Source organism: Lentinula edodes (assembly GCF_021015755.1).
Source record: "Lentinula edodes strain Le(Bin) 0899 ss11 chromosome Unknown C8R40scaffold_57, whole genome shotgun sequence".
In the NCBI taxonomy this organism is placed as follows: domain Eukaryota; kingdom Fungi; phylum Basidiomycota; class Agaricomycetes; order Agaricales; family Omphalotaceae; genus Lentinula; species Lentinula edodes.
In genome coordinates, this window is record NW_025764363.1 from 263423 (window position 1) to 282908 (window position 19486).

Genomic DNA, 19486 nt, shown 5'->3' on the forward strand with positions numbered 1-19486 from the left:
GGACCCATTTATCACTCAATTCAGCAGCGAAAGCAAAAGGACTCTTTGCAATCATCGCTAGAGAATTCTCTTCAAGTTCGTCTATACCCGTATCGGAGTCCTGGGCCCAAGCCAGGTTTCGTTCGAAAGCACTATGCTCCCGTTCAGCCGACTCCTGAAGCTGTAGTTGACGAGCTGATGGTCCACGGATACGAGTACTGCGTCTAGGACCAATGTCTTGTTCATGAATGGGCTGAATAGGTATTGGTACGTGCTGAAGAGGCTGAGGTGCAAATAATTCTGGAAGTCCTTCATAATCAGGAGTAGACGGAGTAGCAGGCATTGAGGGAACAGAAATATCTGAATGCTGAATTTGATTTTCGCTAGCTGGTGCAACAGGCACGGCATCTGGAGCCGAACCGACGTCGACATCACCAAGCATCTCACCATCAACTTCATCTGGTACCACGGGGGTAGATCTACGAGGGTCGCCCTCCTCAAATTCGACACTGCGGGATTCATGGAAAGTTCTGGTCTGTGGTAGCCAGATTCGATAGCCCCGTCTTCCAATATAACCAACAAATCGACCTTCGACTGCTCTAACGCCAAGTTTTCCATCCGTTTGGATTGCATCAAGTGTCGCCCAGCACTTACAACCAAAAGGTCGGAGATGAGAGACATCGTGACGTTTCTTTGTATAAATTTCAATTGGTATTTCATCTGGGAAACGAGAGGAGGGGATAAACACGTTCACATAGCAGAAGGTAAGTGCTGCTTCAGCCCACATTGAGGGAGGAAAACCAGCGTCGACAAGAAAAGTTCTGTTTGCTCTCTCAGCTACTCCATTAGGTGACGAAGATCTAGGTGGTATCATTTCGATAGCGATACCGTTTTCGAGACAGTAATCCCTAAACCACCCATTATCGAATTCTCCACCACCATCTATCCGGAATATCAAGACGTTCAAGTCCGTTTGTCGCTCAGCCATCATACGCCAGTTGTGGATTGCTGTCAAAATGGTTTCCTTTCGCTTATTGGTTAGAAATGTCGGGGCCTTGATAGAGGAACGACCATCCATTGCAAGAAACATCCATGTAGCCCTGCCGATACTCTGTGTTCGAGTTGGACCAAAAAGGTCCAGGTGTATACATTCAAGAACCTTGGTTTTGTGTGTAAGCTTCTCATCGAACGGTCGGTGAGTTGCTTTGCCAAAAATACATGGTTCACATTTACCGGCCACTTTCTTAGAAGTGATTTGCAAGCCATCGACTAGATTTAGTTTGTGCATTTGGAGGATTCGATCAATAGCGGGATGCCCAAGTCTGCGATGCCACGTATGGATGTCGACGGGTTTATTATGTGATCTCGTGAAGTTTGCGAATGAGGGCTCGAAGTGAGCTTGTACCTCATACATCGTTCCCTTTCCTTCGCCTTGCATAACGATACTTCCATTTGCAGTTCGTACAGTGAGTGATCCTCTACCCCATTCCCCTTTCATTCCTTTAGCATCTAATGTCCTTAATGAAATTAGATTGTGATGAAAGGATGGTGTATGGTAGACGTTGTTCAATTGGCATTTCCTCCTTATCCCATTAACGGCCGTCTCGAATTCTACGATACCTTTGCCATGAATCTCAAACTCCCCTGCCTTTCCAGCAATGGCTGATTTCCCCGCCTTTCCGTATAAATTCTCATACTCAATAAAGTCAGCTCTTCAAACCCAGAAGTGATCACTCGCAGCTGAGTCGAGAAAAGTTTGGGGTGTCTGAGGTTTGGATGCAGCATATAGGAAAGATTTCGCATTATGGGCTGAACAAGCAGTATATTCATCAAAGTTTGGAATCGAGTCGGAAATGGAGGAATTAAACGTGTCTACATGGTATGTAACCTCTTTATCTGCACCATACCCTGTTGATACTGATTCACAGTCTCTGCAGGTATGGGCATTAGGAAGTTGGGTAGATAGAATGGGTGTTGGTGACGATGTACACAAATCAAAAAGTTCCATGATGGTGCGATTTCCACCGTCACTAGCGTAATTTGCGGTTTGAGTTGCTGAGGCTTTGGCTTTCTTAGGTCCCCCCCTTCATTACCGCCACCGGGTGCCCAACATTTGTCAACCGTATGAGTACGACGTCGACAAGGAGGGCAATTAGGATTTGTACACATAGGGTGATCCTTCTTGGGAGCAGATGCAGTATTTGCAGAGTGGAAAGAAGCCATTTCCTGAGCAATGAGAGCCCGGACCTGACTACGCTGTCGGGTATCCTCCTCGTCTTCCTTCTTGTTGTCATAGACTTGGCGAAGGTGAATGAAGGCATTGTCACCCGAGATTCCCTTGACATTGATTAAGAGATCTCTCCATGATTTAGGCATCAAGGCGATTACAATGAGATGGAATTGGGAGTCGAGGCAAGAACCACCCAAGTTTCGGAGTTCCTTAAGGTGATTTTTCATTGTCTTTTCATGCTCTTCAATCGTCGTATTACTGGGGTCAAATCGAGCCGACCGAAGTTTGGTATCGGCCTGATGTACCCGCATCTCGTCTCGTCTCTCATATTTCTTCTTTAATTCAGCCCAGATATGACGCAGGCTTTTCGCATTCGACACCTAGCCCAACGGGATCAACAATGTTGAGATATATAATGCTGGCTGCCATCCTATCGCGTTGACGCCATTCATGTGGGAAAGGGTAGGGCTAAATGCTGGTGTTGTTGTAGAGGCAGGAGGGTACAACGTAGATGTAGAGACATAGCCACCAGCAGAAGGTCGAATAATGGTACCATCAAGATATCCTTCCAATTCCCTAACTTCAATGTGCGCGAGGACTTGGTCTTTGAAAATTCGCCAGGTATTCTCGCTGTCAGCGACTGGTTCTAGTAACGGGTGTCACCAGGTGTCACACTCAAGAAAACCTCAGATAGTGAAGCGATAAAGCAAGCAGAGTTCTGGGCTAAACCAGGTAGAATAGACGAGATCAAAGCTAAGGAAATACAGCAAGTAACTACAGCTTATATACAAGTAAACAACCCTCCGCCCTACTAATGCCCAACGCCCTGGGTTAGTGGTAAACATGAGTAGAACATAAGTAAAGCAATGTGTAAGTAATGAAAGCTCGATCGTCATGCTGTATATGTGTTGTGAGACTGCTGTGTTTAATATAAGTAAATGAAAAGCGCATGTTGTATCAGTAAGCATAAATAATAGGTCAGGTGACAAGATAAGACAAGATATAGGATAAGAGAGATAGAAGATAATACAAAAGATAAAAGATAAGACAAGATAAGGAAAAGATAAGATGAAAAAGAAGTGATCGTAACACTCGCCAGCCAATTGAGATGATTCGGGGAAGCGCGGGATCGACAGCGAACTAGCTGTGGAGGACATAGCTTCCAAGATAGAGGATAATAACTGACTGCAATCAATATGTGAGTTTGTCTCCTAAGCTCAGTTGAACTCCAGTCTCATAATCTGTTGAATGAAATCTCAGTTGATAAGGAAAACAACTGAGGGAGTTCAAACAGCAGTATCAAGTATATAAGGTGATTGAGGTTTTCCTTATCAACTGAGGGAGTTCAAACGGCAGTATCAAGTATATAAGGTGATCGAGTAGTAAATAGGAGTGGTCGAGTTCGGTGGCCGGAATAATAGTCACACGTACCAAAGCAAGCATACGACAAGAAAGCAAGCATACGAAGTATTAATCCAACATTAAACAGCTTTTCAACCGCGTTCAAGTCGTATCTACAGAGCCCCGGAGGAAGAATTGAATTGATCGATTTTTCTTCACTCTTGTGCAGCTTGCGAAATAAATGCAGCGAAGCAAGCGTAACTTCTATTTCTAGTATCATAGCCGTGACCCCGCCTCGGCCTGTTTAGACCATCTGAATCTCGGACGGCACGCTATTAAGAGTTATTCTGAAAGCCCAAAGGTGTAATTATGAACGAGCTCGATAGTCCAGGTCAAAAAAGAAAAAGTAGAGTGAACTAATCGAGAGAATAATTGGAGTGATTCTGAAGACCTCAAGTGTATGATGATGTCCCAAATCTCCATTTAACTCTTATGCTGGGTGATGGGTTAGATATTGTTTATGGGGTGAAGAGCCCTCACAGGTAAACGCTCGTCCCCCATCGCCCGAAAATACACCTAAAACGTACGTACGACCATATCATTTGCCGATTCAAATCAATCCCTCCAAAAGTTCTCGGCGTTTCAGAGTTACACGAGTACTCGTCTCTCATTCTCCTTTCCGGTTCTTGTTCTGTCAATAAATGCAAATCGAAGCAGTCAGTGGAAGCTGACTTTTTGAATGCAAAATCTCAAGAGAAATGAGAACGGATGCATAAATCATTTTTTCTTGCTCTGTAAGCAGTTTACTGATAAATTATCATTTCCAATGCTCGTTTCTGCACCTAGAGCATCACATAATCGCATTTTACACTTGTGCTTGCAGACCTCCATTCACCCGCAGCATGAGCTTCGCCAAGGGGCTCATTTTGTTTAACGAATGTGGGCATGGGCAGTTGGTGCATAGCATGGAAGTATACGAATACATGGACATTGCGAAGGAAGAGAGTGTATATGTATGCGAGCTGCTTATGCTTCAGCAGTCGGCTTGGAACGTTTTTTAGCCACTGTGTTCTCCCTAGATGCGATTGAAGATAGTCGATTACGAAATGTGTTGTGAATGAATTAAAATGAACGCTTACCGGAATCCGTTTTTGAAGCGGCGCGACACTTCTTTCAGATACCTCATACGACCAGTTCCAGTAGTCTTTCTGCGCTTTGCCTTTAGCCCCCACTCGTAAGACCTAATCTTTGCCGAAGGATAGCCGCAAGACGCACAGGCTGAGAGGAAATATGAAGATATGAATGATCATTCGACGGACTGATGAAGGATAATGACGAACTCTTGTGTTGTCTGTGGAAAGCCCTGTTACCGCATCGCCTGCAAAGCGTGTGCGACTTTGTGTGTCGCTTACTAGAAGAAGTGAGACATATCAATTATCATTGGGAAACTTGCAATATAGATTGGAACGCACCCAAAAGACGAGGTTCCTATTCAGATTAAATCGACAGGCAAAATATATATCAGCGAGTTCCTTGGGCGAGCCATGAACGAACCTTTGGTCTAAAAGAGAGGGAAAAAAATATAGCATCAGTATTATGTCTGCGACGAAGGATAGAGAAGATGCGAAAATATCCCAAACATCCAAGTGTAAAAGCTCATCCGACCACAGATTTTTCAATCCAGCCCAAATTCCGTCAATTCCTTCTTCCAGAGAGCCAGCAGCATATCAAGGGACACCAGAGACAAGACTAGAATCAGAGATCTAGGGATATACTAACCATTTTTCTTAGTCTTGAGGTACTTGAGGTGTGTCGACGAGGTCGCTTTGGATTCTGTTGTGATGGACCGTGAGAAGAATGAGTGCCGTTTCCGACGCGGACCGGCTTGAGCGCTTAATATGGACATGAGCATTTTTGGAACATTATAAGCGCGCGTTTGCAGCGCGGTGCAACCTCAGCCTGCCCTAAACTAGGCCGTGACACGATCATAAATTTTTTTTTCAGCTCTCCTCCACAACCACGATGGTTATTCCAATCGGGTGAGTTTTGTGCTTTTACTCTTTCGAAGGGATGAAAATTTCCAATGTTTCTTGAGTGTCGAGAGCTACCTATTCTTTGACGCAGTGTAAAACTATTTGTCATAGTTACGCTGATCGGTTTTGTCTTTCTTGTGTTTGCGGACGCTGAATACCCATTGTTTCTTTAGGTCCTTTTACTCGGGGAGAAGGAGGAAGTACTGACACGGTCCCAAATGTAAATAACGCGGAGTTTGAGGAAGATAGTTGGAGGAGGGGACATTTCAAAACGTAGAGTCGTTTTACTTCGATGTTGTCGGTGAGTCTGTTCGTCCTTTATTTGTTCATATCGCCGTCGTCGTTTCTTTATGATGATTCAAACACATTCAAACTAGAGTATATGAGCGTCTTCGGCCCTATGCTTTTAACATATCTTCCCTGAATCCTTGTGCTTGTTCTCTTCGCTGTCCGCGAACTTCCATGATTACTAAATCAATTTCCAGATGTTTTGTCGGTGTCACTAAAGCATATATGCAATCCCACCACATCACTGAACACCCTCCTGTGAGCATCTTTATATTCTTCGTCTCTATTCCGTGATGATATGAATGGAGTTACCGCCTGACCAAGCTTCCGGGCTTGTTGACGAAAATTCCAAGGCTGTTTTATAAAAACACTGAGCCAATCTTCGACCTGCAGTCCGTCGAATCATTTGCTGACTACTTTTCTCTCAGATATCACTCTGGCGTTTCTTATAAATCTTCATGTGCTTCGCGTCTTGGATGTGAGTACAGATGTTTTTTTTTTGTTCTCGTATGATGTTTATCACGACGGTCTTCGTACTATCACTGCCGAAAGTGCCCGCCACAGCTCAATCATTCGGGCAACCCTTCTGAATTTCACCCCTTTCATTTTGCTTTTCATTTGCTGACATCCCATAAGTTACAGAGTACTCTCATCGGGGGGTTTTTTTTGCTAGTATTCTTCATACATACCACCATGTTTGTTGGTCGAACCACTCTTGTGAGTCCCTCTCCCTGTCATTGTCTATTTCTTCCCTTTCTTTGGTGATGATACTGTTCGAAATAATTATCAACTAGAAGCTGTTTCTGAGCTTTGGCTTTGATTGAATTCACGTATCTCTGACTGCATAATTTCCTGTCTTTTTCGGTCGATGTCAGTTTCTCACCAAGTTACTCTCTTTTTATTTTGCAGATCTTGATTTCTTCATTGACAGTCTGTAGCTTAGTATAGCATAAGACCTTAGTGTATATTACTTGAGAACGTGCAAAAATTAAATTTATTCTTCGCTTATGTTGCTTCATCATCGGGTTGAGTTTTCTTTGAAACCTGTTTGCAGTCCGACAATGCTTGCAATGAATAACTAGTCATACTTTTGTCCTAGTGTTCGTTCTAAGTCGGGAGGGAGGAAACTGTCCAGGACGAAGCCTCACCGAAAGAGCAAAAGGTAATGAGCATCAGGGTCCCATGAACTGTGTAAGACACTCTAACGGTAATGTGCAGTTCATAGGACATACCGAGTCTGCGGCAGCCTGCAGAATCTGAATCCTCTAAAACAAGTGATACATCACCATTGTTCTGGGACGCGCCTCTCAGGAAACGTTGGTAGGTCCACTAAAATGACACTGTCTAGGAGATCACTGTATATAGGGATAATCAAATCAATAAAACTAGAGTAAGACGATCCACTTAGTAAACGGAGTATAGAACCCCTTGGATAGAGTCCAATAATACGTAGCGTGACGGACTGGGGACTGTTTGAGAAATTTCGGTGAGCAGTTCCAGTGTACAGCAAATCCGCTAGTGTAAATATCCCAGTAGATATGCCAGTGTGACCCAACATTTCGGTTGGTTTCACGTCCGAAACAGAGGAAGAACGATATGTACTTGCGCGCTTAAAATGAGAAGCGCGAGGATTTCCGTTGCCGGCCGAACGAATTGTAATTTTGAAAATAACCGACCGCCTTCCAACTCCTTCAAACCTCAAGACACAAGGTAATTGTCTTGAATTCATGCCACAATACCCCTTCAAACACATTCTATGATCCCTTGGCCTCATATTGGTGTCAAATTCGTGATTCAAAAGCGAGATTTACTGCTGGATGAAGTTGGAATGAACGGATGACTCTTGGGCGGGGGCTGGGAAGCTTTTCCTGTATGAAAGTTGCACTGACTGCTTCTCCGTCTTGTATTTCCATTATAGATGGTGAGTCTTTCTTCATCTTTGGGAGACTTCCTGCTAATCAAGATGTATCGAGTGCAGAAGGTCGAGATCGACTCCTTTTCTGGTTTCCGTATCTACCCCTCAAAGGGTAAACTTTTCGTTCGTGGGGACAGTAAAGTACGCTCATGCTTCATCTACCAAATACCGACCGCCTAATCGTTGCTTGCAGGTCTTCCGTTTCGCCAGCTCAAAAAATGCATCTCTCTTCTTGCAGAGGAAGAATCCACGTAAGATCGCCTGGACTCAGGTGTACAGGCGCATGCACAAGAAGGGTATCACGGAGGAAGTTGCTAAGAAGCGTTCACGCCGGACTGTAAAGCACCAGCGAGGCATTGTCGGTGCCGACCTTGCTACCATTGCTGCCAGACGTAACCAGACTGCTGCTGTCCGTTCTCAGGCAAGACTAGCTGCCATCACTAAAGCCAAAACTGAGAAAAAGGAGAAGGAGAACAAGAAAGCCAAAGTATGTGTATATCAGATTCTTGTCCACTTTCTTTCACTGATATCTTTTCCAGCCTGCTTCGCGCCCAAGTGGTGCATCTGGACCAAAGGTATCCAAACAACAGATGAAGGGTGGAAAGGGTGGACGATAAAGGATTTGGTCCTCGTTGATTATTCACCTTTGTATGCTCTGACACTTATGATGTCCTCTCGTTTTCCGTTACACATGCTCAACATGCGACTATCTCCTCTAAACCGGACAACGACGCAAGTGTCTTCTTTCTATTTATCATCGTCGCATACGATTCCAGTTCATGTTCTACTGGGTTCTACCATGGTTGTTAATTGCAACTAGTGTGAATCCTATGTGGTAATCGCAATGATTTATGTGAACACCTCGTGTCAACGTTTTTAGTTTCGTTAACTTCTACCTTGCCATGCAATTTTACAACGATCTCGAACGGGCTAGTCAACAGATAAGGCAAAGCTCTGCCGCTACTGATAGGGCACTGGGAGAGATAAAGCAGACAGCTTCCCAGATTTTAGTCGATATGGAAAGAGCAAGGTTGGTGAGGCAGGAGCAATTGAGGGAGATTCATCGGAATGTGGAAGCCATGCAGGAAACTGTCGATGTCATGCTTCACACAGAAAGCGGGAGAAGTGGGTAGTTGTAGATCGTACTCGATCGGTCAGTGTAGAATTTGATTCAGAGTCGATGTTCACCTTACCCGCGCTGACATTAAGTACTTTTTTCATAGGTGTTAAATGGTTCTTTGGAGATCTGGCAGGCCCGGAGGCGTGTGACTACTGACAGTGACATTGAAGTTGTTGGCAATGGATGTGGCCATTGGCGAATTGACTTTAAAGTTCAATTCGAGCAGAAATAGGAACCATATTTGACATGCGTTGATACAGCTAGTAGTTATACAACAAGGTATATTTACACAGAGTTCTTCTAAGTATGTGGGTATTCGACATATCAGAATGACTGCTGCAGTCCACAGGCTCAGCCAGGGCTATCGATGTAATAATACTATAACCCACGACGAGTTATCGAAACTTCTATCGGAGGTCTTATGGTCACAAAGAACGTTGTCAGTCGTTCTGGCCACTTTTCCCAATCAAAACCGTCCGCAAATCGGAAATCAAAAGTCTGCAATAAAATAGACATAACCATCATCATTTCTTGCCTTGCTAGGTTTCTGCCTGCACAATTTGCGGGTCCATAAGAGAATGCGAGAAAGGCGTTCGTGTCGTTTTTAAACACATTCTCCTCGTCGTCGTCTTTCTTTGAATTTAACCAACGCTCTGGACAAATTCATCCGTTCTAGGAGAGAAATACGATGGATTGAGGTGGAAGACTTTTGGTGGAGCCCAGACTTGCGTGCCTTCAGGGAGAAAGCTGGAGGAATTTGTGAGCTGTAGGTAAACAAAAGTTGACGTAGAATTTACGAACTGTCCAGCAATCTCTGTGCCGCCGCTGCCGTGCGGGACTTCTCTTGCACCACTAACGGGCGCAGGCGGTAGAAGACGCAAAGCTTCTTGGCTGTAAAACGAGGTAATGTTAGCTCAGCATTCAAACCGGAAGATAGCGCTGTCACAAACATGCAAGCAGCTAAGTATCGGAGTTGCGAATGTTTTGATACATCGAGAGGGTCGGAACCAGAAGGATAAACTACATCGATTTCTTGCTGTAGGCGTTTATAACATTCCGGATGGGACAGAAGAAGCCTATTTTTGGAAGTTGGTTCCGTGTCTGAATCCGTGTGCTTTTTTTCAAACGTACCAAAACAGCGCAGCGAGCGCACAAGAAGTAGTGTCAGCCCCCGCAATTACAGTGAGGACCGCATCGGCGCCTACTTCAGCCAGGCTCGGTTTGACTTTTTCTAATCCGGCTTCATCCATCTGAATGGCAAGAGTTAATCAGCGTGTGCTCATCACTATGCAAATTCGTGAAGTCCTTACAAGATGGTACCAGATATCTTTTTTTTGAGAAGGATTACGCAAACGATTGGCAGACCATTTTCTTGCAATGGGCCATAGAGGCATAGTGAACCAAGGTAAACGGTTTCTAATGTCTGGGATCCATGGTAGATGTGACAATATGCAGACACCTCTGATAACAGTGAGCAACGAACAATCAATGCCAGTCCAACTCTCATCTTTTGGATATCATACCTCATGTGAAGATGAAGACCAGGCCAAAGTTTGTGCACGTCACCCTCCTTCATCATGTTAAATCCCGCAGCAAATCTGAAAGCGGGAGTTCATCAAAGCCAGATCTCGCAAGTACGGTGATATTCATTTACCCTAGGTCACTCATGAAATCGAATCTAGGTTCGACGATTATGTAGCTGCCGATTTATGAAAGAGCAACGCAACTCACGAGAAGAAGTTAAGCCACTGGGTCATATCGACTGCACCTTTCGTCGAAATCTGGGCATCCAGTGCGTCAACCAGTTCGTGCGCCCGGCTTGCAACGATAGATTCGTACTCCTGTAGAGCCTCGGTGCTCATAGCTCGATTCCATAATCGGCGGCGGGCTGCATGCGGATCGCCGTTCATCGTGACTAAGTTCTCTGGTCCACTCACTACACGGAATCTGATATAAGCTATGAAAGCAAGTATTTGATCGTAAGACAGAAACGGAGATTCAAAGTAATATCACAAACCTGCCCCTTTCGGTAAGCCCCCACTGCCGAGAACTGCACCTACTGCATCAACATCTGCCACAGATATTTCATTTGGTGCTATGTACATATACAAAATATCTTAGGTCTGAATCATGAATGTCATAGGAGCTTGTGGCGTACCAACTCGGACGACAGGCCCGTATTGAGCGTGGAGCGACATGAAAAGTGAGCTCTGCTGTCCTTGCCAATGATACCAGAGAGGTGCGAATTTGGTGATTTTGAACAATATAGGACCTGGAATTTTGGCCAAAGGATGGAAGGGCGAAACTCGGTAAAGGACGATAGAGGTTATCAATACAGCGTAAAAGGTGGTGTACGCGCTGAACACCAGATGATGTGGAGGCAATCTCACGAAGCCAGTAGAGTACGTCCATGACATGAAGCTGAGAACCAGAGGCTCCAAAAGCAACAACAGAATAGCTTGTCCGAATATTGCATCCGTGGGTTCATACTTGTGGAATAGCAAATGATTGGCCTGTGAGCAGATATGAGGATATAATTCCAATGGGTCAGAGAGTGGTGCTCACGAGTCCTAATAGTCCAGCTTGCAAGTGAATCATTATGGGAAAGCTCGGATAAAGTCCACGATAATTAACAGGCTTCTTATATGAGTCGTCACCGCCTTGATCCTCGGGAGAAAATTCCCGAACAGGGACGACTTGTAAGATGAAAAGAAATCTGAAGAAATCCATACTTGTCGGTCCTCAGACCTGAAATTACCATATACGCTGGACTAACGGTACAAAACGCGAGATTATATCTCGACACCTCGCAGATCATATCAGAGTTGTTTCTGTTGATCTGTATCCTGTCATCTCAATGTTTTGAGATTCAGAGAGCGCGCCTACGGGAATAGGGCAGCAAATATTTACGAGCGTCAATAGAATGGTTGGAATAGGCGCGTTGACCGGTTAACGCGGCGGCGGTGAGATAGAGTAAAACGCACTACGATGCACTACGATAGGGACAGCGGGAGTCAGTGGCCACTATCGGAAAGAACGCATCAGAATTGGAACGAATATTTGACGACTTTCCGGGATGCTCGTGTTTGAAAAGACAATTTACCTTGACGCATGAGCGCGGGCACTACAATGTCAAAAGGCGTTATTATCACCATATGCCCTGTAGGTTGTAACTTCAGACTCCGCCTTTGGCCTTTGGTTCATCGATGTCCTCAATAGATCAGACTCCGGATAGTTATAACTGCGTTGTAATACCCGGATGGAACATTCGTCGACCATATAAAAGAATAATCAAGAGCAGATCAGTCGGAATGTAGATTCACATCCAGTAAGCAGGCGAATGACCACAGTAGAACGGGTATATATCAGTAAAGGAAGCACAAGACCTAACAGTTTTTTTGAAAGGAAATACACAGATTGTATGAGCGTCTCGGGATTCAAAGCCTTGCAAGAGCCGCATGGACCATTCTTGCTTAATATTCTTATCCTGATAAGGAGGAAGTGAGGTCAGGTAATTCGAAGTCTTAACATCTTGTATGCGTCTCACCACTATTGATAATCGATATGTTCCTTCATTACAGTAAGTGGAGTGTGATGTACGGTATCTGCGTCAGATCACAGCTAGAAACTTCCGGGATCTCTAACATGAGAACATGACTCTAGGTGGATTTCAGTTCCTGCGGGAATGGACTCACTCACACTGGCTGTGTAAAGCACATATAACCTATTCCGTGAATGCCGCTTTCTCTTGGTTACTTTTCCATCTATTCGTGATATTTTTTTTTGTTTGAGAAATGAGAAGAATAAAAGAAAAGATTGAAAGATATGCGCACTGCAGCTTACTGACAATGATGACAATGAGCTGTTGCGAAGTAGATCCTGTACGTGGGAAAACCTGGGGGCTCTACGTCAACTTTCGTCAACAACCACCAGCAGACAGACAGCACGCCTTGTTCAACCCTTTGTACAACTCCTGCTTCGTTTGACACGGTGAGTTCATTACTTCCGGTTCTCCTGTGGCACTTTCTTATTCAAGTCTGTGAAGCTCAGACCTCAACGCATTCATAATGTCAGTCAACAGCATAACAACATTTTTTTTGGCATTGACCTGTATCTCAAAATCCTCTAGGTCCGAACCTTACGACCCTTATCTTCCTAGGAATGGCTCTTCCTCAAATCCCTCGGGTCCTAGTCAGGGCGGAAATGCGAAGACAGCTGCTATTCAGGCTCAAATTGACGATACCGTTGAAATTATGAGAGACAATATCTCGAAGGTGGCAGAGAGAGGTGAAAGGTTGGACTCGCTACAGGATAAGACAGGTGCGCTGGTTCCCCTACTCCACTGCGCTGTAGTGTACATTCATTTCGTTCACGGCCAGAACGGGTCGCGCAGCTCTCAGGAATTGTCGGCGTACTGACGATATGATTTTTAGACAACCTTGCAGTATCTGCACAAGGATTCCGTCGTGGAGCAAACAGAGTCAGAAAGGTATGCCGCCTTTTCTTCACTTTCTTATCACATTCTACGGAACTGACCATCCTGTTAGAATATGTGGTATGTAAATTGTTATGTGTCAGCTGAGAATCACCCGGGTTTACTCATGATCCATTCTCTCATGTCGCTAGGTGGAAGGATATGAAGGTGCGTCTATATCGGTCTCTTCCCGTATAATTTTTACGAACCTTGACGTCGTAGATGCGCATTATCATCGGTCTTGCAATTGCTGTGATCATTGTTATCATCGTGGTTTCCATCGTGAAGGCAACAGGAAAATAATCACAGTTCATCCCGTTCGATTGGATTGCCGCCTTTCGAAATTTTGATGTTCTGCCCTCTGCGACAACCCTTCGCCGACCATGTTTTATTATCCGGACTGCACATATGTTATTACCCCTTCTTTGTTCGCTTATCTGTAATCTGTTCGTGGACCTTGCATCGTATTGAGTTCTTGTAGCATTACAAAAATTCCAAACGATCTTATAATGATTTTTGAGTATCGTTATGACGAAGTAACCTTTGTATTGGCTTGGTACAACTGGTAATGGCCGTCGTTCAAAATGGAAGTCTACTGACGAATCCGTTTACGATGGCATATAATTTCTCTCCATTCTCTGGTCATTGACGCCTACGTGTTCGTATCTTTAAAACCATAATATCGTGATAATTCTGAAATATATCCTTCCTTCCCTTTGTTACGATAACATTCCAGAGTTTGAGGCTGCATGTGTTGTAGCAAATGCCACAACCCTCTCCCTGTTACCAGAGGACGATGTCAAGCTCTCCATACTGTTCGCAAAAGACGACTCGAACTCCTGTTGTGTTAATGGGCTTTCTGTGCGCTGCATGCCCTCCATCTCAGATGGCGAGGAGCTGCGAGTGAAGAAAGGAAGCTGATCATCCGGCCCAGCCGGGGAAGAATGAGCTTGCAATTGTCGCTCAATTTTTGTCCATATTCGTAGAGCGCCATCATGACTTCCTGTGGCGAACATGAAAGGATTGTCTTCGGCATGGTTCCAGGCTATGCAAGTCAGGTCCCCACCGAGATCTTGGGCTCGAACATGGTGAAGCAGTGCCCCGGATTCCTGATCCCATATGTGTATGTCCCCGGCTAAAGAAAATCAAGTCAGCTGCTATAGGTATGTGAATATTTCTAGGCTTGCCTTTCCCAGCGCAGAGGACTAATTCGTCACTTTTGCCTCCAAAGTAACTAGGGCCTGCAAAATCTACCTGGGATTTAGGCATGTACGTATGCCTGATAGAGGCATTGAGTCAGTCATAGCTCGGCTTAGGGGCCTAATTTTTAACTCGCCGAAGAGTTAACCTAGCAATGTCTTTGACCATTTCTAGTTTCCATAGCTGTGGAGGGGCCTTTGCGCAGGATCAGAATATAACTTGAAGAACCATGGATGAAGCAAATACCTTGTTCTCATAGCTTACCAGTGCCACAAGGCCCGCACGAGTATTCCTTGCCAAAGTGATATCCTTGACATCGTTGAGTACAGGCGTCGCACTAATGGAGGTTTCAGTGACATGATCCAAAAGTATCGGAATGTTTGAAGCTTATGTACTGTTCAACTTCGTTCCTTTCTAGATTGTACACTGCCAGCGGGGATAATGAGAAAAGGAAGATCACTATGGCGAATCACTGACCGGTCAATCGTTTTTCCGCTCGAGATTTACTTGGACGGAGACCATTAGGGGATTCAAGCAGAGGTCCAACACCGAGAAGGCGGGTACAATCAGGTGTAACAGCAACATCTTGCAACTTCATACTTCCGAAATCGTACGTCCCTAGGACCTGGATGGCGTGAGTCGGAGGATTTTCATCAAGATCCGAGAGAATACATACCTTGCCTTTCAAATCCTTGAATAGTCCACATATCAGATACATAACTAGACTAGTGAAGTCCTCATCAGGGCGTACCAATTTTGTAACATTACTTCCTTCAACCGACAAGAATGCTGCGGAAATTTCAATCTCGGTGACGCATAGAAGTAGGAAGTGAACGAAACGGCACCTTCACCACCCGGAAACCATGTAATTGACTCTACATATGCTGGTCGGTCAATGGTCCTCATGCAAACACCGTCCTAAACGGTGGGACATGAGTAGTTTCAATACGGCAAAACGATGTCAGTGACTTACTTGTGTCCAGACCTTGACGGCACGATTGAGTTTAGTCAGTAGAAGATGACCAGTGGGCGACCTGAGCGCATAGGTTTAAGTCAGCCTGGAAACTCACAAGTAGTGAGTCTGATTTCAAATTGATTCACCAAGCAACTTGTGAAACAAAGCCTTTTGCGTGAGCTAGTGTGCGGTGATGTGTAACCACGGAATTCTACATAGCGGATGCCAGATAAATACGGCAGTGATTAGGAAAGAATGCTTACTTGAACACGGAAAATGACCGACGTCCGGTCCCAGCTATGTAGGCAACTCCGCTGTGAGAGGTTGATTGTGAAAAAATCACGGAAATATACCTCGAAGTGGCTAGAAACTTTCCATCTGGCGAGAATTGAAGATGTCTCACCAGCGCCTGATGAGCTGCCATATCCTGTGTCGGCTCCAAACATTTGAGTTTGGGAACCAATGCAGCTACCCGGGATCGGACGATTGCTTTTACTGGTGGGTCAGTCATCAAACGGTTACGATCCGAAGGAAGTAGGCTTGAAGAAGTGGTCCTTTGACGTTGAGGTGAACGGGCCGAAATAGGATTAGATAGAGCGGTGGTCATCTTGACCGTACGAAATGCATTTTTCCATAATTGTCTTCCGGTGGATAGTGGGGTCGGGCTGGCAGGTGAATTGGGGGGTCCATTTGGGCTCGTTGGTGAAGGAAAAGATCCAAAAGATGATGCCACAGTTGGTGAATCCACAGGAGGAGATGCGGGGCCTGTCTCAGAAGGGCGACGACGACTCAACGCCGAGGAAAACGTTACTTCTCCCGGCGACAGAGTCATAGGAATTCCATTCTCAACATCACTGGCCTTCTCCCCATCACTGGACATCATACTTTTCGTGATAGATTTAACCCGACGTAATTTTGTGCCTACACTTGCGGCGCGCATGGAAGCCCATTCGGAAGCCCAATGTAGCCCCCGGGTAACGACTGAGATTCCAGGAAGTTGTAAGAATTTTTCGTTTACTTCGACTAGGACATCTCCAAGCCATTTCTTTCCCCGATGTTGAGTAAACGCCCACCTTTCGGAAGCAAACCAAGCCGAGACGGCTGCTAGACCGAAGGATGTGAAGACAGTGAATACAGTCGTAATGGTTGATGTCACTCTACTCTGAAGAAACGATAAGGAACTGCACAATCAGCGGGAAAAAAAGACCTACTTGACCAGATGCGTAAGTGAAAAGACAAAGACCGATTGAGAAACAGGCAACGGATAACACCAGGAATATTAAAGGAGACCGTTTGATCCAAATGAGAACCCACCAAGGAACTCGGTGCCCAGGAGAACGACTGTATCCCCACAGGCAAAGATTCAATGCTTGCACAAATGGCTAAAGCAAAGAGAGACAACTTACTACATAGCCTGTTTCCAAGTCAATCCCAGCAAACTGTTAACAGCCGCTGCGATACTGAAGACCAAACTAAGGAACCAGAAAGAGTTAACTGCGTCACTGGTCCTATTATCGAGCGCAAACGAAAATTGAAGAGTTGTAGCCGTGACAGCTGAGAAGAATGTCGCTACAGTGGAAAGATTGAGCAAATTCGTGGCACCGTGTTTCTGTGCGAAGCGGATGGTGGGTACACCAACTTCGATGAACATGGAAAGTGTAGAGGTAATGCTATCAATGTGTTCTCCCATCTCAAGAGCGAGATCTTGAATGTACCGTTGGACAGCGGGATATCGGAATTGACCTAAATCATACATAAGATACCCTTTTGTAATGCTACTGTAAAGGACCACGTACCCCGATAATTATGCAAACAATTTGCCCAGTACTTGAGATCACCTTCAAAACTTGAAATCGAGGCGTTCACAGCTTCGTCTGTGAACTCGGGAAACTCATTCAAACAGTTTACAAAAGTCGTGACCTCAATAGCCAGAGCTTCGAACTGATTAGGGAATTCTTCTAAGTCTATATTGGCGTCAACTGTAGGCCGCGCTACATGAGGAAGAGCTCGATGTTTTCCGGAAAGGCGATAACTTCGTTTGGATTTTTGAAGATTTCCTTGAACTTTGTCATCATTATCTACGCCAGAGGAGGTAGAAACCGGGGGTTTGATTTTTCGAGGGTACAGATCCGCGGCATTCAAGCGGTACAAGTACAGTATGTGAGCGATCCGGGTTCTGAGGTGAAAAGCAGAAGAGAGGATGGCCGCGGAACTTCCCAATTGTCGGGCAGCATTCGAGAAATTTCGTAACTATTGGAGGCACTGCAAATTAGATCCTTGACCGAAGTAGTGAGTGAGGTTGGGTGCTACCTCTTTGTCAAGGTTGTTAATCCTCCTTCCATTTACACAACTGTTATGAGCGATCCATGCATGAGAATTGATTAAACGTACTTTTGGAACCTCTTGAAAGCTTCCGCGCCGGCGGTTTGGAGATGTTCGTCGACAGTGGCTGCATTGAAATGTCTTTGAGAAGGAGTTCAAGTGACAAAGACCATAACACTCACGAACGTCTTTGTCATCCTCGAACGTTGGCTGCTGATTAAGGCCTGTGGCACTGATCAGTAAATTAGAAGCGAATATGGAGAAGTAGACTCACCTGAGTCATGATCATCGCCCTGCCTAAGTAGCATTTCCACCAGACTTAGAATAGTTTCTCTCCGACTGGATGTCGACGGACGTCCAGAATTTGCTTCAGGCTCTTCTTCAAATTTAGGCATGATAAAACGTCGTAACTAGAAGAAATTTTTGAGTCAGAGTTTCTCCATGGCCAGTATAATGCTCTAATTCGAAAACTCACCAAATGAAGGATGTCCTCGGAGCAACCGGTAGGCTAAACTTGAAGTATGTGATCGAAAGACTGTTTTGATAGGTGAATTCCAGCCAGTTTGGACAAAGGATTATATTGCGGCGTGGGTGGGTCGTTAAAGGTGAGTTACAAATAGTTGTTCAACGCAGTGGTGTACAACCGCAAGGCCGATATAGGTATACATTTACGCCCCGAGGATTGGACCGAAGGTGATTTCGTAAATGAATTCATGTGTTAGGAAGTTTTTGTCTTGTTCTACATATCATATATCTTCATCTCAGGAAAACCAACGCCTCTGTACATGTCTAATCGGCTTGAGCTCTCTCTCGTGGCCACTTCTGACGTCTGTTTCTATCCCCACCCCCCGGCGCCATCCCTTCAGATACCATATTTTTTTTTGTTTTCCGGACTCCACAGAACTCGGGGCTCCCTATTATTTCTCCCTTTGCAAGCTTACGAATTTCTTCCCTTCGCAAACTGCGTGGCTGATTTACATCGCTCACGGTATCTGTGACGCCCACTATAGGATTGGCGCTCTATGCCGGCTCAAGATCCCTTACAGCTTCTGGTCTGTAAAGATGAGCAAGTGTGAATGAAGAACGAAAACGATAACTGATTGTACTGCTGGAATGATGCAAAATCATGTCGCCAAAGATCAAAATTGCTGGGTGCCAGGAATGAAATTGAATCCCCAATTCGAACAGTTATATACATCTGTCTCAAGCGGATGAGCAGCCCATCAAGCTTCAATAAGCTTACAGCCGCAGCTCCCCTGTTGGGACCATAGTCTATGACCCTGTCCTGGGCTTGTACGTTGTTCGTTAAATGTGACACTGGCTTTAGGCTGTTCGGCGGGAATGTTACAATGAGAGCCACTTATTATGATATCTTCATTTGTACTAAGTATTCCTTTACCCTTTCGCCAGGGAGATAATTAAGAAGTAGTGAGTATTGCCAACACAGGTGATCTTTACTAGGATTCACCAAGTAGGTCGGTATCATGGTGGGGGCATTGGGAGGACATGAAAGCCATTTAAGTTGTCTGTATGTGCTATGATGTTGTCTTTCAGTTGCTCTAGTATTGCAAAGAGTTATCCACTACATGCACATAGCACCGTGCACCTGGGGTGCAAGCAATCTTCGTA

General features: G+C 45.0%; 6 protein-coding genes across 6 annotated transcripts; 3 read left to right on the forward strand and 3 right to left on the reverse strand.

The window, feature by feature from the left end:
- Nucleotides 1–4576: 4576 nt before the first annotated feature.
- On the reverse strand, nt 4577–4963 carry C8R40DRAFT_1059853 (ribosomal protein L37e-domain-containing protein; the record flags this gene model as incomplete). Its single annotated transcript, XM_046225307.1, has 3 exons — nt 4577–4625; nt 4690–4828; nt 4891–4963. Coding segments are annotated over 3 exons (261 nt in total), but the record flags the coding sequence as incomplete, so codon positions are not given.
- An 821-nt stretch (nt 4964–5784) lies between these two features.
- C8R40DRAFT_749797 (uncharacterized protein) lies at nt 5785–6889 on the forward strand. The gene is made up of 5 exons (XM_046236101.1): nt 5785–5888; nt 6069–6129; nt 6300–6349; nt 6508–6588; nt 6781–6889. The coding sequence occupies exons 1-5, from the start codon at nt 5876–5878 to the stop codon at nt 6807–6809; spliced, it is 234 nt and encodes a 77-aa protein (XP_046080368.1). The 5' UTR covers nt 5785–5875; the 3' UTR covers nt 6810–6889.
- Nucleotides 6890–7710: 821 nt separating this feature from the next.
- C8R40DRAFT_750276 (ribosomal protein L24e-domain-containing protein) lies at nt 7711–8546 on the forward strand. The gene is made up of 4 exons (XM_046236103.1): nt 7711–7792; nt 7850–7927; nt 7980–8273; nt 8326–8546. The coding sequence occupies exons 1-4, from the start codon at nt 7790–7792 to the stop codon at nt 8401–8403; spliced, it is 453 nt and encodes a 150-aa protein (XP_046080369.1). The 5' UTR covers nt 7711–7789; the 3' UTR covers nt 8404–8546.
- A 1001-nt stretch (nt 8547–9547) lies between these two features.
- Nucleotides 9548–11636, reverse strand: C8R40DRAFT_1176949 (cytochrome P450; the record flags this gene model as incomplete). Its single annotated transcript, XM_046232606.1, has 11 exons — nt 9548–9653; nt 9708–9797; nt 9857–9982; nt 10038–10156; nt 10217–10367; nt 10430–10504; nt 10561–10584; nt 10638–10863; nt 10924–11001; nt 11065–11419; nt 11472–11636. The coding sequence occupies 11 exons, from the start codon at nt 11634–11636 to the stop codon at nt 9548–9550; spliced, it is 1515 nt and encodes a 504-aa protein (XP_046080370.1).
- A 1121-nt stretch (nt 11637–12757) lies between these two features.
- On the forward strand, nt 12758–13683 carry C8R40DRAFT_1074223 (synaptobrevin-domain-containing protein; the record flags this gene model as incomplete). The annotated part of the gene is made up of 7 exons (XM_046226682.1): nt 12758–12787; nt 12847–12896; nt 13036–13226; nt 13340–13395; nt 13454–13461; nt 13533–13548; nt 13603–13683. The coding sequence occupies 7 exons, from the start codon at nt 12758–12760 to the stop codon at nt 13681–13683; spliced, it is 432 nt and encodes a 143-aa protein (XP_046080371.1).
- Nucleotides 13684–13914: 231 nt separating this feature from the next.
- On the reverse strand, nt 13915–18439 carry C8R40DRAFT_749924 (uncharacterized protein). Its single transcript, XM_046236102.1, has 21 exons — nt 18333–18439; nt 18132–18267; nt 18040–18081; nt 17927–17984; nt 17846–17870; nt 17332–17785; nt 16942–17278; nt 16747–16876; nt 15889–16697; nt 15799–15832; nt 15682–15746; nt 15554–15614; nt 15426–15498; nt 15332–15369; nt 15257–15271; nt 15058–15205; nt 14976–15006; nt 14827–14917; nt 14717–14775; nt 14568–14659; nt 13915–14515 (listed from the first exon to the last, which is right to left on the reverse strand). Exons 2-21 carry the CDS (start codon nt 18250–18252, stop codon nt 14100–14102), a joined length of 3099 nt encoding a protein of 1032 aa, XP_046080372.1. The 5' UTR covers nt 18253–18267; nt 18333–18439; the 3' UTR covers nt 13915–14099.
- Between the last annotated feature and the right edge of the window lie 1047 nt (nt 18440–19486).

Bases quoted from the DNA above. Each gene is read 5' to 3' on its own strand.
- C8R40DRAFT_750276 (XM_046236103.1), top strand. The intron at 7,928-7,979 runs GTACGCTCATGC...CGTTGCTTGCAG, and splicing joins TCGTTCGTGGGGACAGTAAA to GTCTTCCGTTTCGCCAGCTC. The intron at 8,274-8,325 runs GTATGTGTATAT...TATCTTTTCCAG, and splicing joins AGGAGAACAAGAAAGCCAAA to CCTGCTTCGCGCCCAAGTGG.
- C8R40DRAFT_749797 (XM_046236101.1), top strand. The intron at 6,350-6,507 runs GTGAGTACAGAT...ACATCCCATAAG, and splicing joins ATGTGCTTCGCGTCTTGGAT to TTACAGAGTACTCTCATCGG. The intron at 6,589-6,780 runs GTGAGTCCCTCT...TTTATTTTGCAG, and splicing joins TTGTTGGTCGAACCACTCTT to ATCTTGATTTCTTCATTGAC.
- C8R40DRAFT_749924 (XM_046236102.1), bottom strand. From the start codon at position 18,252: ATGCCTAAATTTGAAGAAGAGCCTGAAGCAAATTCTGGACGTCCGTCG. The intron at 16,698-16,746 runs GTAGGTCTTTTT...TCGTTTCTTCAG, and splicing joins TCACTTACGCATCTGGTCAA to AGTAGAGTGACATCAACCAT. The intron at 15,370-15,425 runs GTGCCGTTTCGT...AAATTTCCGCAG, and splicing joins ATGGTTTCCGGGTGGTGAAG to CATTCTTGTCGGTTGAAGGA.